This window comes from Arachis ipaensis, chromosome B3, assembly GCF_059453495.1.
Source record: "Arachis ipaensis isolate K30076 ecotype BB chromosome B3, ASM5945349v1, whole genome shotgun sequence".
NCBI lineage: Eukaryota > Viridiplantae > Streptophyta > Magnoliopsida > Fabales > Fabaceae > Arachis > Arachis ipaensis.
In genome coordinates this window covers 147,695,546-147,713,005 of record NC_142438.1, presented here as the reverse complement: position 1 = coordinate 147,713,005, position 17,460 = coordinate 147,695,546, and the positions used below count along the sequence as shown (strand labels likewise).

The 17,460-nt window shown below is 30.7% G+C and overlaps 1 protein-coding gene across 1 annotated transcript; it reads left to right on the top strand.

The window, feature by feature from the left end:
• Positions 1-10,088: 10,088 nt before the first annotated feature.
• LOC107631949 (putative serine/threonine-protein kinase PIX13) lies at positions 10,089-12,640 on the top strand. The gene is made up of 6 exons (XM_021120047.2): positions 10,089-10,390; positions 10,472-10,851; positions 10,968-11,103; positions 11,187-11,326; positions 11,551-11,674; positions 11,760-12,640. Exons 1-6 carry the CDS (start codon positions 10,300-10,302, stop codon positions 12,158-12,160), a joined length of 1,272 nt encoding a protein of 423 aa, XP_020975706.1. The 5' UTR covers positions 10,089-10,299; the 3' UTR covers positions 12,161-12,640.
• Positions 12,641-17,460: the final 4,820 nt, after the last annotated feature.

The window sequence follows — 17,460 nt, the reverse complement described above, 5'->3', positions numbered from 1 at the left end:
ATTATTGTAATTTAAATTGATAAAAAATTCAATAAATATTATAAATTTTAATATTTATCATTCTAACTTCTTTTTTACATATTTTACAGGATATATATTCAAATTTTTATATAAAATAATCATGAAAAATCAAAGAATTGATACATTTTTTAAGAGGAAGGCTAATATTTAAGAAGGAGAACATATAACTTTTACAATATCAATATCTGTAGATAGTTTTTCTACTTTAATGAATCACGAAAAAAGTGAGATACAACCTCCAAAAGTTCAAAGAGTTGCATCTGATGAGTTTGACCTTAATTCTTTGGAACAAGACCCTGGAAAATGGCTTTAAATTTGGCAATATCACCCAAATCAGAGAGATGAGGTTAGACGAGCTTATCTTAAACGGAGTCCATATCAAAAGCATCTTGATAATTATCTTCTATCTGTCCCCCCCCCCCCCAAAATTTTGTTTCAAGTTCCGCCACTGCATATAGAGTTATCTTATTGTTGAATATTGTGGTGTTTGATTATATGTGTTACAAATGTAGTTGTCTCTTTTTTATATGCTTTCTTTTGACTCTTTTCACATTCAACATAGTTCCATCCAAATTTGTCATCAATTTCGTTTATAGTTGCTAAAATTGTGAAGCTATTTTTCTATTCCAATATTCAATTTATGTTATCAAGTATGAATGTATGATGCATGTTGTGAGTTTTTTTTTGTCATATATGATCATCCGATTCAGTGGCGGATCCAGAAATCTTATAAAGAGGGACCAGAAATAAAAAAACTAAAAGTGCCATATTAAAACTAAAATTTTTAATAAAAAAAAAATAATTGTATATTTTAATATTATTTTAAACTAAAATTAATTTTAAAAAAATTATTTATATCAAAGTTTTTTTTTCATAAAATTTTAAATTTTATCCTTTTTATAAAAGATATAACATAAATAATATAAATTTGTTTCTCTAATACTTTTAATATATGTATTTAAAATAAATTACTAAATATAATATATAAGATATATTCATATTAATAAATAATTTATTTAATATATTTTGATTTTAATATTATAAAAAATAAAATTTAATCTAATTTATTTTTATGTATATATTTTTTATTACATTCAATTAGAAATTATTATAAAGACTAAAATATTTTTATATAATAATAGATGGAAAAATTACAAAAAAATTGAATTTTTATTCTTATTATAAAAGATATAACATAAATAATATAAATTTATTTTTTTAAATATTTTTAATATATGTATTTAAAATAAATTAATGAATATAATATATAAGATATATTTATATTAATAAATGATTCACTTAATATATTTTAATTTTAATATTATATAAAATAAAATTTAATCTAATTTATTTTTATGTATATATTTTCTTATTACATTCAATTAAAAATTAATATAAAAACCAAAGTATTTTTAGAACAAAAGAAAATAAATTTTAAATGCATGACATGAGACTTGAACCTATATTTTGAAGTATATAATGCCTTCCTTTAACCACTGAATTAGAAAATATATTTGTCAAACTTTTAAACATCATATGTAATATATTTTACGTTTTGAAAATTTAGGGGGCATGACCCATGCGGTCCTCCCTAAATTCGTCTCTGAAATTCTCATTGTATAGCCATTAGATCTTAGATACTTATTCAATTTCTAATCATTCTACTCTGAAGATTTGTGTTGGCATTATCTTGACTTGGTATCTCCATTACTTCTTCATGTTGATCAGTCCTGTTTAAGATTTTTTTATATTTATTAAATTAAATAATTAAATAAATGAATTAATTTTTGAGAGAGTTATTAGTTATGAAATATCCATAGGTCAACTACACCCTTATTATTACCCTTCAATTCAGACAATAAAGTAGGAAGGTAGCCGACCTTTGTACTCTCACTTATAAAAGGTATGATCTTCTATCCTAAAGACACATTGAATTCTCAATACTAACTTAAGCTTTGGAGTGTCTTTGCAGGTACAATCCCCCTTGTTTCTTGTTCACACTCTGCACGATTGGACATTTCTCCATACGTGAAGTTCGGACTTTCTCTAAGCTCATAGATCGGTACCGAAAGATAACAACTCGGCGCCGACTCTAGAAGCCGAGCTCCCCTCCAGGTATCCATATAGGAACAGGTATATGATAGTGTTTTTTAATATATAATGTATAAGATTTGCTGTTTTTTTCATATGGATATCACAAATATGATCTTTTTATTTGTGAAGTTTATTTTTTTTTACTTTTTAAAACATAAAATCTATCCTCCAATTTGTGGAGTGATACAAAATGTCAAAATCTATTCTCCTATTTGTGAACTCATACAAAATCTACACTCCGATTTGTGAACTACTTTTGATTTGTGAATTTTAATTTTTTTAAATTTTTAAAACGCAAAACCTATCATCTGATTTATATTTCAGTATTAAAAAATTTTTAAATGTGCAAATTAAACCCTTTAATTTATTATTACCTCCATACTAAATTAAAATATACCACTTTTTATAAAAAAAATAATACAACAATAATTTTCATATAAAAAAAACAACCGAATTTTGTATGTAAAATATTTACGTAGTGGTCAAATTAGTAATCACATTAATTTTTTGAACATGATTCATATAGATAATATAAAAAATATTTATTTTATTTCTATTTTTTAAGATATATTTAAAAAAAGTAAAAAAAATATATTTAAAATTAATAAATTATATAATTATTAAATTTTGTATATATTTACATAATATTAATCACTCTTCTTTTTAAAAAAATTTGGTCCAACAAAAAGACCCGTTTTGTCCCATAAAAATTTGGCAAATTTTAAATTTTAGCTCGATTTATTTTTTGGTGGGTTTAAAGGGTCGGTCTGATAAGTTTGCATGGTTGCATTTATGATACGAAATACTTAAATAGTTAATAGTATGAATATTTTATTATGAAATTGGTCTAGTAGTTAATTTATTAGTCTGTTTAAATAAATATTAGAAATTAAAATTTTATTTTATATATGTAGTAATTTATTGACTAACAAGAGGTTGCGCCCTTCTTCTTTACAGAATTCGCTGTCAATTCTGGACTGCCTTGGCAACACCAGCAAGCAGCAAATCAGCAAATTGGAAGGGTTGTCAGTGGAGGGACACAGACAAACCGGACAACAACCGGATAAGGACAAGCAAGTCTCAGGGGGATATGATGGTGGATCTTCATCATCTTGTTAAGGACTTCGGCTGAAGTTAGTCCTTTTTACAGTACAATTTTTTATGGATTATTTAGATTTAATCTTTCTATTTTGAAATATTAGAGGGGTCTCTAATAAATTGGCCCGGGTTCATAGTAAGGAGTTAGTGAATAAATTTTTTCATTCTGTTTGAAACTTGTATTGCTTTCGAGAGGATGAAATCATTTTGGAATAATCTAGGTTACCAGGGTGTTGGTATTGTTGAGGCTAATAGTCATAGTGGGGTATCTGGGTTCTATGTTCTAATTCAAATATTTCTGTGAGAGTATTGGATGTAGTTGATCAATGTATCAGTTTTGAAATCACTATGGACAATATATCTAGTTACTGCAGTGCGGTGTATGCTAATCCGCATATACATCAGCGTAAAGAACTGTGGGGTGAGTTGACAAGGATTGCTAATATGATCCACGGACCTTGGATTGTGTTAAGGGACTTTAATGATGTTCTGTTGCAGAGTGAAGTTAGAGGGGGGCAGTTTAGACTTGCCAGAACAGAACAATTTGCGAAAATATTGGAGGATTGTGGGCTGTTTGATATGGGGGTTATTGGGAGAAGATTCACTTGGTACAGGAAGGTGAAAGGTGGGGTGCAGGTGGCTAAGAAGCTTGATAGAGCAGTCATCAACCAGGACTGGCGACTAATGTTTCCAGAGGCTTATACTGAGGTGCTAGCGCGCCTTCACTCTGATCATCACCCATTGTTCACTAGGTGCAAGATGGCAGAGAGGGCTACCAAGGGCCATCGTCCGTTCAGATTCCAAGCTGCATTGATGACTCATCCTCTTTTTAGGAATGTTGTTCATACAGCTTGGAATAAAGGAGCTCCGTATGTAGTCAAATATTTGTTAGAGGTTCAAAAAGATGCAACTAGCTTCAATAAAAAGGTTTTTGGCAATATTTTTGTTAAGAAAAGGGAGTTGGAGAGGCTTTTGAATGATGTTCAGATTACTCTAGAGAGTCGGGAGGATCAACAACTTAGGATCAAAGAGCAAGTTTTGCATCAGGAACTGAATGCTGTCCTTCTTCAAGAAGAGCTGTTGTGGTATCAAAAATCTAGAGAACAATGGGTGAGATGTGGAGACAGAAATACAAAATTTTTTCATTTGCAGACAGTTATTAGGAGAAAGAGGAACAAAATTCATGGGTTGTTTTTAGAGGATGGGTCTTGGGCCACGGAGACTACGACTCTAGAAATGGCGGAAAATTCTTTCTTTCAAAAACTCTTTTATACAAGGGAGGATATTGACCTAGATGCCATAAGGCCTTTTTCTTGCCCGTCTCTTAATATTGAGGCTTGTCAAAAGCTAGTGGAACCAGTGACGTCTGAAAAGATTAAAAGAGCTGTGATGACCATGAGTTCGTTTAAAGCCACAGGGCCAGATGGATTTCAAGCAATTTTCTACAAAGAGTTATGGGACTCTCTTAGCAATGATGTGTGTGGACTGGTCAAGCGAGCTTTTGAGGGTGAGCCAATGAATGCGGCTATTTTCAATACTCTCGTTGTTCTAATTCCTAAAGTGGAAGTTCCCTCTTCCTTACGGGAGTTTCGGCCTATTAACTTATGTAATGTAATTTATAAAATTGTCACAAAGGTTCTAGTTAACAGGTTCAGACCTTTCCTGTCGGAGATCATTGGTTATTTGCAAGAAGGGATCATTCCAGGAAGAGGAACCACAGAGAATATTACCATTGCTCAGGAGATTATGCACTTTATGAGGAACACCAAGTCTCAAAAAGGGACCATGGCGTTCAAGATTGATTTGGAAAAATCTTATGACAGGGTAGACTGGCGTTTTTTAGAAGCTACTTTGGTCCGGTTTGGATTTCCAAAGGCTACCATTAATCTTATATTGAATTGTGTGACTTCCTCTTCGTTAGCAGTTTTGTGGAATGGGAACAGGCTCCAAAATTTCAATCCAAAGAGAGGGTTGAGGCAAGGAGATCACATGTCTCCTTATCTATTTGTACTCTGTATGGAAATGCTTGCCTGCTTTATCTCTCATAGAGTTTCCCAAGGTTTGTGAAACCCGGTAGCGATTTTTAGGAACGGACCACGACTCTCTCATTTCATGTTTGTAGATGATCTTTTACTTTTCTGGAAGGCATCGAAAGCTCAAGTAATAGAGGTTATGCATTGCCTGGACTTGTTTTCTAGAGCGTCAGGTTTAAAGGTAAATCTTCATAAGTCAAAGGCCCAACATTTCAAGAGGGTGTCGGAGAGAAGAAAAGAGGTTATCTCAGGGGTCTCTAACATCCGGTTCTACAATGATTTGGGTAAATACTTGGGAATTAACATCGGTCATGCCAGAGCTTACAGGAAGACGACTTAAGAGGTTATTAAAAATTTTCGAGGAAGCTCTCCAGTTGAAAAGGATGCCTGCTGAATAAGGCAGGGAGGCTTTGTCTTGTTAAATCGATTATGGCCTCTATCACAGTTTATGAAATGCAAATTTATCTTCTCTCGAAGTATGCATGTAATAAAATTGATTCCTTGATGAGACCGTTCTTGTGGAAATGGCAAGTGACCGGCAAAGGGCTGCCTCTGGTCAGGTGGGGGGTCGCCATAACTCCTAAAAGGGCAGGAGGATTGGGTATTAGGGATACTTCCTGTGCTAACATGGCGCTTCTGAAAAAGTTGGTATGAGATTGTCTATATAATAGTGAGAAGTTGTGGGTGCAGGTTCTGAAGCATAAATATCTCAGGAATCAATCTAGTATGAGTTTTCTTCATCGGCTACCTGGAAGGACATTGTTAGTACCTATGAGTATCTAAAGGAAATGCTTCATTGGAATATTGGAGATGTCCACAAATCAGTTTAGTATGATGAGTGGACTCTTTTTGGTAAGCTTTGAAACCTTGTTCCTTATGTACAGATTTCTGAATCAGATTTCATAATGGCTGACTTGTGGAAAGGGGTGTCTTGGGAGGTTGATAGTCTTATCACGCCTATTCCGCATGAGATTAAGCAGTTTATTTGTGGTCTGAGATATCCTAGTTCGACTGAGTTGGAGCCACAGTGGGAGTGGTGGCCTGCAGCAACAAAAAAGTATAGTGCAAGAGAGGGTTATAGATAATTATTAGAGAAAACATTAAATTGGAATGCCAATAGTAACTGGAACTGGTTGTGGAATACAAATATTCTGGAGAAGTTCAAATTTACTATGTGGCTTGACTTACATGATGCTCTACCAACTGAGACCTTTCGATTCAAGCGGCATTTAGCTTCTTTAGATATGTGTAAGAGATGTAACAAGGCACAGGAGACTATGGAGCATTGCCTTGAGACTGTGAACGATCAAAGGCAATTTGGCATATGTTGGATCCTAGTATCCTGGACTCGACGGCTGGTACTGCTCTTGAAGAGTGGTTTCGAAAGGCCTTGGCTAACAATGAGGCGTCCTTTGGTGCAGGGCTTTGGTGGGTATGGAGACATAGATGTAATGACATATTCAATACTGACACCTCTTGGACAGACCACAAGGTTGTTGCCTTGGCCAGAATTACCGCCAAGGACTTACAGGTTTACAAGAATCGAAACAATGCCTTTAGGTCTCTCCAAAATTGCCTGTTTTGGGAACCACCGGTAGGCAACAGTTTTAAAGTTAATTGTGATACAAGCTTATATATGGATTCAAATTTAGCGGGATTTGGGTGTATTATTAGAGATTCTAAGGGAGATTGGATATCGGGCTGCTCTGAAAATATTTTCCTCTGGTCTATCATTAGATGTGAACTATTTGCTGCTTTGAGGGGTTGGTTTTAGCTTGTGATTGCGGTTTGAGGGATATTATATATGAAACGGATTGTCTTGACATTCTGCCCATCATGCATGACCTTACAAGTGGGTCTGAAGTAACAGATTTAGTTCACAAGATTCAGGAACTTTTATCTCGTCCTTGACTTGTTCACGTTGAGTGGGTGTCCCGAGAAGCAAATAGAACTGCAGATTGGATGGCTAGAAATGGTGTCAAGAGTAACTCTAATAACGTTATTTGGTCTGAGTCTTGTGTTGATCTCTAGTAAATCATCCGTTCGAATATAGAATAGTGTTTGCTTTGTTTTTTTTCATGTTTAAACACATAAAAAAATAAATAAAATTCAATATTACAGTAAATTAATCAATAACTTACCAAATTAAAAAATAGCATAAAAAAAGAAATGTGAATGTTTACCCAAAAAAAAGTGTGTGAGTGATCTTATTTGTGGATGTGTTTTTTCTCGTTTTCCTTTCCGATTTATTTGAATGGGGTTGTTTGTTGATTCTTCTGTTTGACTTGACTAACCAATCCCATCGACACGGAAGTTGACTTTAGAATAATAGCATTAATTATATTATTATTATTATTATTATTATTATTAACCATTGACGGGTAGCAATTAACCGGGAAACTCCCGTAAGGCCGTAACAGTTAGGACCGAGTCCGCTGTCCGCTGTTCGCGTATCGCGTGGCTGATTGTATGGCCAGTCTACCATACTGATATAAAATTATAATAAAATTTATTAAGTAGACAAAAATTTTTGTAAACAATGTAATGAGTTTTAGAGTTGACATAATAAAATAAAAAAATATTTTATCTTCAAATTATCTTATAAATTTTAATATTAGAATAATTATTTGTACATCTAATGAATTAAACATTCAGCCATTGTTAATTATACATGAATAAATTAAATCAAAAGAAATAACTATTTAATTAAAAATAATAAATATAATCATTTGCATACCTATTAAATTGAACATTCGACATATCTATTGTTCACATTATTTAGTATTTTCATTGTCTACTTATAATTTTTTTATTATAATTTATTTTTTTAGTTATTAAATAACTATTAATATTTCAAAATATAAATTAAAATATATTATTAAATTATTAAATTAAAAATTTTATTTAAAAATAATTACTAAAAATAATAAATTTTGATTATTTTTAATTTTTTTTAGTATAGTTTATATAAATTTTGATAAGAGAAAACATTAAAATAGATATAATATTTCAATTCGAAAATAAATAAAATTTTATTAATAAAAAATGCAAAAATATTTTTTATTTTTTAAATATAAAATATTTAAGTTTTTTAAGAGACTTATTCATCTCTATATATTTAGAATAAAAAGTTTAGAAGTTTCATATTTTAAAAAATGAATATTTTTATATTTTTATTTATTAAAAAATTTATTTATTATGAATTAAATAATTAAATATTTATTTGTTTTTTTATTTTAATAATTATAATATATAATAATAGAAACATCAATTAAATTAGAATACATGTTAAAAATAGGACAATTCACATAAAAAATAAAATGAAATAAAAAATTATATAGTTCTAAAATAAAAGGCGTTAGGTAGTTGTTTTAATTTTATGTAAATCGAATGAAGTTATATCAATTTACCTTAAGATAATATAAATCGAAACAACCCAATTTGAGCTACTACCTTTTTAATATAATCGAATGAACCCAAATTGATATGTTTAATAAAGTAAATCCATGCAATTCAAAACATATTGCGTCGATTTAAAAAGAAAGACGTTCATGCATGCAATTTGAACAAAAATGATTCGATTTATAAGGTTAGGGGTACATATATAATTTAAAGCACCGAAATTCAATTTATTATAGATATACTTTATACCACTAGTAAATCAACTCAGCCTCATTTGATTTATTATTGACTTTCATAAATCGTATAATCTAATTCGATGAATTTACATAAAGTTGTGTTTAAGGTTTTTATGTAAATCTTATTGTCATTTCGTTTCTTTAGGTCATTTTAGGGATGACAAAATTTCCCAAAATGCGGAGATTTCTGTGGGAACTGTCCCGAATGGGGATCCGATTGTGGGGAATTTTTTCCGTGGGAATGGGATGGGGGACAAAATTTTTCCGAAGCAGGCGCGGAGGACCCGAGCGGGGATCTCCGCCCCGTCCCCGCTATTCCCCGAAATTTATGAATTCTTTGAATTATCCTTAATAGTTTATTTCTCATATATGTTTTTTAGTCATTTCTCACACACACATATATATACAGAAACCCAAAACTCCTAATCTTTATTTGCATAACCCTTCTTCAATTCAGAAATCCCTAAGGCTGTTCATACTCCATCCAACCTCTCTACAGCCATCCCTTCGTTACTCTTCTCACTGCATCGTTACACATCACCATGCCATCACCCTTACCGCGTCGTAATTTCTATTTGCGGCGTTCCTTTTCATAACTCAGCCGTCGTGTCCATTCTCCTCTCTATTGCCGCATCTCCCACCTCGTCTACTGTTTTTCCTTTTGGCTCGTCGTTGCGTCCTCCCATTGCGTTATTTCGAAAGAATTCACCATCGTGTCATTTAGACTTTTTGTATAAAATCTTGCAGTTTTTGTATAAGATAGATACTTGCAACTCTATTCATATGGAAATTAATAATTAGTTAAAATTATTATGTAGATGGGGAATGGGATCCCCGCGGGGAATATGACCCTATGGAAAATGGGGATGGAGAGCAATATTCCCCTATGACAGAGAATGGGACAAGAATGGAGAGCAAATTTGAGGGCGGAGATGGAGAGCAGGGAGACATCCTCCGCCCCCGCCCTGCCCCATTAACATCCTAGGTCATTTGTCCTTCAAAATAAGTTAAATTAGATATAATAATAAATTATATTAAATATAGATGAAAATCAATACTAAAAAATCAAATACTAAAATAAAATATATATTAAAATAAAAATATAAAATATATATTAAAAATAAATTAAATTATAGATTTTGATATAAATTAATTTTAATAATTAATTTTAACGTGTACAAATAATATTTTTGTATAATAATATATATTAATATAATAGAAAAGAAGAGAGAGAAAAAGATACAAAAGAGAAAACGGGGGTGGGTGGGTGAGTTTGACGACAGTTATCACTGGAGCCTGGAGGTCAGCTGTATTGTGGTGAGAGCTGAAAGAGGGGAGGAATTAATAAGGGAACAGGGAAAGTACCGTCTTGTCATCAGATCAGGCTCAAACTCAAGGGTTCTGGATTATTACAAATGGGAACTTGCTGGGGTTCTCCAAAATTACCACCCCATAACTCCAACCCAACTACCACCACCACCACCACCACCGGTAACCTCAGCGGAGGTACGTAGGATTCATTACTTTTCCTTGGTGTGCTGCTGTTTTGTTTAATCTTCTGTCAGAATAATTAATTTATGCATGCAGGTACGGCATCAACGTCAACGTCAACGTCAACGTCAACGTTAACGTTAACCTCAACGGGGACATCCCGCGTCACGAGCAGCAGCTGCAGCTACACGACTTCGTCGGGAAGTGGGAACATCAGCTCCGTAAGCAAGTTCTCCGATGATCATTATCCCGACGGCCAGATCCTACCTGCCGCAAATCTCAGGATCTTCACCTTCGCAGAGTTGAAGGCTGCCACTAGGAATTTCAGACTTGACACCGTGCTTGGCGAGGGAGGTTTCGGCAAGGTCTACAAGGGGTGGCTCGAAGACAAGCCATCCTCCAAGAATGCAAATGGAACCGTCATTGCCGTCAAAAAATTGAACTCCGAAAGCTTACAGGGGCTTGAGGAGTGGAAGGTAATCCATCCTAAATCCTACAACTACAACACCTTGCAGGACCAACAAACTTAATTGAGAATTTGCTGATACACATATACATTTGATAATTCATTTATGTGGATCGAACGGTGCAGTCAGAAGTAAATTTTCTGGGACGCCTCTCTCATCCTAACCTTGTTAAGTTGTTGGGATACTGCTTGGAGGAAGCAGAACTTCTTCTCATCTATGAATTTATGCAGAAAGGCAGTTTGGAAAACCACCTATTCGGAAGTGAGTGCTCTGTTGAATTAAGCTATTGGAGTACTCTGTCGAGAAGTGTGACTGAAGCTAAATTATTTTAATTTTTTGCACAGGGGGCTCTGCTGTTCAACCACTTCCATGGGATATTAGGCTTAAGATTGCAATCGGAGCAGCTCGTGGCCTGGCCTTCTTGCATACATCCGAGAAAGTAATTTACAGAGACTTCAAGGCCTCCAATATATTGCTCGATGGGGTGAGTAACGTCGTTGAGTTATATATATAATAACATGAAGATGAACTCATACAATACAAATTGTTATTAGCAAAAATGGTGGATAGTTGAGCCATATAATTTGGGGAATTATTGTCACGATGAGTTGTCTATTAGTATTTTTTGTGATGAACATCAAAATACATCTTTTACTTTAGGATGCACTATATATTGGGTGTATAACTTAAATTCTTGTTATGCTGCAGGCCTATAATGCAAAGATATCAGACTTTGGCTTGGCAAAACTGGGTCCTTCAGCTAGTCGCTCCCATGTGACAACTAGGGTGATGGGCACATATGGTTATGCAGCTCCTGAATATGTTGCTACAGGTGAGGTGATCTACTTGGAGGAGGTTTTGGAAACTGAATCAAGTTGATTAATGTAGAGCCTTGACATGTTATTACTATTGTACAGGGCATCTGTATGTGAAGAGTGACGTGTATGCATTTGGAGTAGTTTTGGTGGAGATGCTAACAGGGCTACGAGCACTTGACCCAAACCGCCCAAGTGGGCAACATAATCTAACAGATTGGATCAAACCATACCTGCATGATAGAAGAAAGCTGAAAAGCATTATGGATTTTCGGTTGGAAGGAAAATATCCATCCAAAGTTGCATTTCGTATAGCTCAGCTTGCGCTGAGATGTCTTGAAACTGAGCCCAAACAGCGGCCGTCAATGAAGGAAGTTTTGGAGAGCTTGGAGCGATTTCATGCTGCCAATGAGAAACCTATGGAGCCAAAATCTGGTTCTAATCATACTCATAGCCGTCGAGGTCAGCAAGCTGTGCACCATCGTTCTCCACTCCATCCATAGTGTAGCAGGACGCAGGTTACTAGTTGTTGTTGGTCCTTCCAAAACTCATTCCACTGAATTGCAGGGTCGGTGGTCAGACTGTCAGAGGCCATTGGCCAATCGATGTTAGGCTGTGTCATGGGTCTATTCATTGAAGGATTTGCCACTTGTTTCATTTTTCTATTTCCTGCTCTCTAGTCCGAAACTGAGTAGCAAAGACACTTTGCTGGTAAATCATATATATATATATATATATATAGTTGATGTTGTAAAGTGTAAATGACAGTGTGTTGTAATCGAAGTAACATTTTAAGTTGCTTCGCTGAGTTATGATTTTTGCTGAATAGGTGAATAGGTAGTCCCTCTGGAGTTAAACTTGTTCGCCGCCTGGTTAATGTTGTATAAGGGGCTTGTTCATTACTACATTTCTTTTGTATCGAGTATTTGTGGCAACTAGAACCCACCCATAATAAGGATGCTCCAGAGACCAGTATTATTCAAGCTCTGTCTGTTGTAAGCGCGTCAATGTACAAGAAAATCTCCTCTTCGAGAGAGACTAAGGTTACTAGTTAAGTCATAAGTTCTTTCGTGGACTAGAAAAACATAATCAAAATCTTCTTAACATTTTTTTTCTTTAGGAAAATGTTTGGTAACCAAAAAATATTAGCCAAAAACAGTCATAACTTTCCTTATTTAGCTTTCATTAATTGTCGCAACAATTAATAAAAGCTAAATAAGGAAAGTTCCGGCTATTTTTTTTGTCTACACCCTTTTCTTTAATTTCCTTTTCGTATAAAAATTCAAATCATAACAATCAATCGTCAATGCTCTAAAATCAAAGGAAAATTTTTTATACTAGTGATTGTTGGTGATTTGATTTTACTTACATACTGAAATCGGCTTTTCAATATGCAAATTGTTTGTAGATGAATGCTAGGGGACTAGCAAGTTTTGTAATTTATAGCCATCAATTAGTTTATCATTAATGTTTCTAATAGTATGAAATTACATCTAATGGTGTGAAATTATTCATTTTTTTTACTGGTTAATTGTTGGCCAAATTTTAATAAAAGTATTTATTCCTAAGCTTTCTCTTGTTTGTGTTAAATTTAATGGTAACATAACTTTGAATCCGTTTCAAAATTTTTTTGATTGAAATAGAATATTTGAAAGTTTTTGAAATTAAAATATAACGTTTGAAATCAAATTAGGATTCGGCTCAAACATTTGGAACCAAAATATGAAAATAATACTTTGTTCAAAATATAATTATAAAAATTTAATTGTGATAATAAAAAAAAAAGTTATATTTTTGTTAAGTGTTTTTTTGTTTTTTCTAATAAAAAATATAAAATATACTACTCTAGTATTTTAAGATATAATATATCTATTAATATCTCACATGTTAAATACAATTTTATGTCTTTGTATTTATATTTTAATATTTTTTTTTTGTGAACAAAGACACCCTTTGTATCCTCTAACTCATTGATATACAGACGATACTTTTATAGTTTTACTGTGTGGTGTATTAAGTTCTGATAATTTAAGTTATTCAATGCAATTTAATCATTTAAACTATGTTGGGGTGCATGAAGGTAGTATTATGTATTACTAAAAGTAAGAACTAACAAGTTATAGAAAAATAGATAAATAACTTATAACTAACTTTTGCCAATTAAGGGTATTTCCATATTTTGGAATACTAATTTAGCATTATATAGTGCTTACTTCTTTGCATCATTTTTGTTAGTAGCATGGAATCATCCTCTTTTGTTAAAAACTATATGTATAGATCAATATAAAAGGGATTGAGATCTTTTAAAATAAAAAAGTTGATAAAATGATAAAAGTAAAAAGTATTATGTATTACTAAAAGTAAGAACTAACAAGTTATAGAAAAATAGATAAATAACTTATAACTAACTTTTGCCAATTAAGGGTATTTCCATATTTTGGAATACTAATTTAGCATTATATAGTGCTTACTTCTTTGCATCATTTTTGTTAGTAGCATGGAATCATCCTCTTTTGTTAAAAACTATATGTATAGATCAATATAAAAGGGATTGAGATCTTTTAAAATAAAAAAGTTGATAAAATGATAAAAGTAAAAAATTAATTGCTCTTAAATTAAAATAGTGAATATATATTTCATGGAAATTATAAATTAATAATGATTTATTCTTCATTTTATCATTTTATTATTTTTATTATTTGAGAGAATCTAAATTTAGATAAAAAAAAAAAAAACCAATGAAATAATGTCCAACACTCATAAAAAACGTTTTAAACTTTTGGAAATAACTAAATTAATTTTAAAATTTATAAATTATACATCTGTATTTGTTTTTAATTCAACTATTATTAAAAAGCATTGAAATATAGTATTTAATGCCAGTGTGATATCTCTAATTGGTCTTTTAATATGATCAAACAAATATTATAAATTTGTTAATTAAACTTATTTTGGTTAACTAATTTTGGATGATAATTCACATGCAGTTGTCTTTATGTGAAGATATTAATTAAAAATTGTTAGATAATTTGATATATTTGACCAAATTATTATCTAATGTCTTTAAACGGTGAACTTCACATTAAAACAATAATACATAAGCATTCACTTTAATTTTATATTAAGAGTAAAATATTATTTTTGTTCCTAATGTTTAGGATAAATTCTATTTATATCTCTAACGTTTAAATCGTTTTATTTATATCTATAATGTTTATAAAAGTAATTCAATGTGCCGTCAATTATAATAACAGATCAGATTGTATTTTTCAATTATTTTCACTTGGATGTATTTATTTTCAATTAGGTCTCACTTGGATGTATTCGATTTTAATATTGTATCTACTATTTATGTTAGGTTCAATTATGTCCCTAAAAAAGTTAATTATGTAAATGCTGCAAGAATTAATTCAACTTTTGATGAGCTATTATTTGGAGTAGATCATCGTTCTGTTATAGATATTTGTATTCTAACTTCAAAAAGAGATTTTTCATAACTCTAATTAAAGTTTATAATGTGTAATTGACGGCATCATAACAATGAATTATTTTTACAAATGTTAAAAATACAAATAGAACGATTTAAACGTTAAAGACACAAATAAAACTTACCCAAAATATTAGGAACAAAAACAATATTTTACTCAAAATACAATTAATTAATAAGTCTTAGCCATATCTTTTTAGTACTGTCATATTAGTACTATAAGTCTATAACTTTACGGGGAATGCTCCCATAAAGATGCGTAAAACGTCTTTCTATAAAGATATTTATATGTCGTATTATTATTGAACGTATTAATGAATCGGTTATTTTTGAATTTCTTAACAAATTAGAATAAAATTGATATTTTTTTATAACAATAACAATAAACCCAATTTTTTAGGGATTTAATTGTATTTTTAAATTTTTAGGAATTTAAATGTCCGAAAAACAAAAAGTCAGGGATATAATTGTCTTTTTATCAAAAAATTTAAAGATATTCGTTTTAGATGGTATAATTCGATCAGATCAAATCGAGTCTAATAATTATAATGCAGACAATTGGGTTTATTATTATTGCTATAATAAACCAATTTTGTTCTAGTTTATAATAATAAAAAATAAATTATTAACCAATTTAATAAGGATGTCCAATAATAACATGACATGTGTGAACGTCTTTAAAAAAAGACATTTTTAGTGTCTTTATTAAAGTCGTCTCCTAACTTTATATGTCAACACTTTATTAATAACAGTTAAATCAAATTATGAATGAATAAAGATTTATGATTTATAAATTTAAAAATTAATTTAATTATTTAAAAATCAAGGACTACCTTAAATAAAGATCAATGGATACTCAAATATAGTTTTATTAAAAACAAAGAACCTACATACAAAATAATAAATTTAATTTCTTTTTAGATGGGATTTCAGATTTTCAGTATCGTTAGAAATAAGAGACTAAAATGGAGAAAATATTTGTGTGTTATTGAATGTATTCAAGTTGTTTAAAATGATACAATATATCAGGGTATTTATAGGTGTTAAGAGAATTGTAATAATAAAGACGTAATATCCTATAATAAATATTCAAATATGCTAAATAATGTTAATTGATCCTAATTATATTCTAAAAAGATCACTTATTTTTTAAATTAGTTCTCAACAAAATTTTTTAATCAAATTTTCTTTTCAAAGATTTTAAATTAAACGCATGAATCCTTCTGTCATTTTCTTTATTGATGGTACCAAATTTTGTTAATATGATACTATAACACATATAAGAGTTTTAATTGATTATTAGTATGATAAATTTATGAAATTAGATCAAATCAAAACCTAATTGTGACAAAAATTTGAGGCATTGAAATTCCTTAATTTAAAGTTAATTTGATCTAATTTTATAAATTTACTATGTTGGCCGTCAATTAAAAATACTAAATATTTGTTGTAATGAACGTGTTACATCAATAAATGTTGACACTATTAATAACATAAATGAAAAGACTAAGATGACTTAAAATTAATTAAAAAATTGCAGAAACTAATTTTGAGAACGAGCTACTAATTTAATTATGAGTAAAGTGATAACTACATCCTCAAACTCAAGATGTTGACTTTGGGATTAATTAACTCTCAAAGAAAAAAAAATACCAATTAAATATTTTAAGATAATAAACGTTGGACATGTATATATTTTTGTCAATAAATAGTGCGACACAAAACATAATTATTCATGTATTTTATTATTTATTTATAATGGTGTATATTTCGTTACTATCACATAAATACGAATATGGAATAGTTTTGGACAGTAAAACATTTATTATTTTTTGAGTTTTCATATACTTTTATCAACTACTCTCTATTTATCACAAATTCTATCAAAATAAATAAAATTTAATTCTAAAAATTATTATCTACGTGACTATCTTTTATAAATAAACACGTTAAAATAATTAACAATATATATAAACATTTTTAGTTAATAAATTAATAAAAAAACATCATATATCCCTCATTTACTGTGCTAACAAACTAAATTATATATTTTTTTAAGAATTAACTAGTCTAGGATTTGTTTGTACGCTATTTTAAAAAAAAAAACTTTTTTAAATGATATTTTTTAAAAGATTTTACATTTATAAAAGTGATTTTATATTTTGATATCTCATGTAAACAGATATTTTTATTATTTTTTTTGAAAGAAAGAGCTCAACACTCGAAGTGGAGCATACAAATATTGAAATAAAAATAATAGAATCACCAACTCCTATGTCATCTCCGGCATAGCTATCAACAACATGAGCTAGTTAC

Coding starts and splice junctions, on each gene's coding strand:
- LOC107631949 (XM_021120047.2), top strand. CDS start 10,300: ATGGGAACTTGCTGGGGTTCTCCAAAATTACCACCCCATAACTCCAAC. Junction 11,327..11,550: donor CCAATATATTGCTCGATGGG/GTGAGTAACGTC, acceptor GTTATGCTGCAG/GCCTATAATGCAAAGATATC. Junction 11,675..11,759: donor TCCTGAATATGTTGCTACAG/GTGAGGTGATCT, acceptor ACTATTGTACAG/GGCATCTGTATGTGAAGAGT.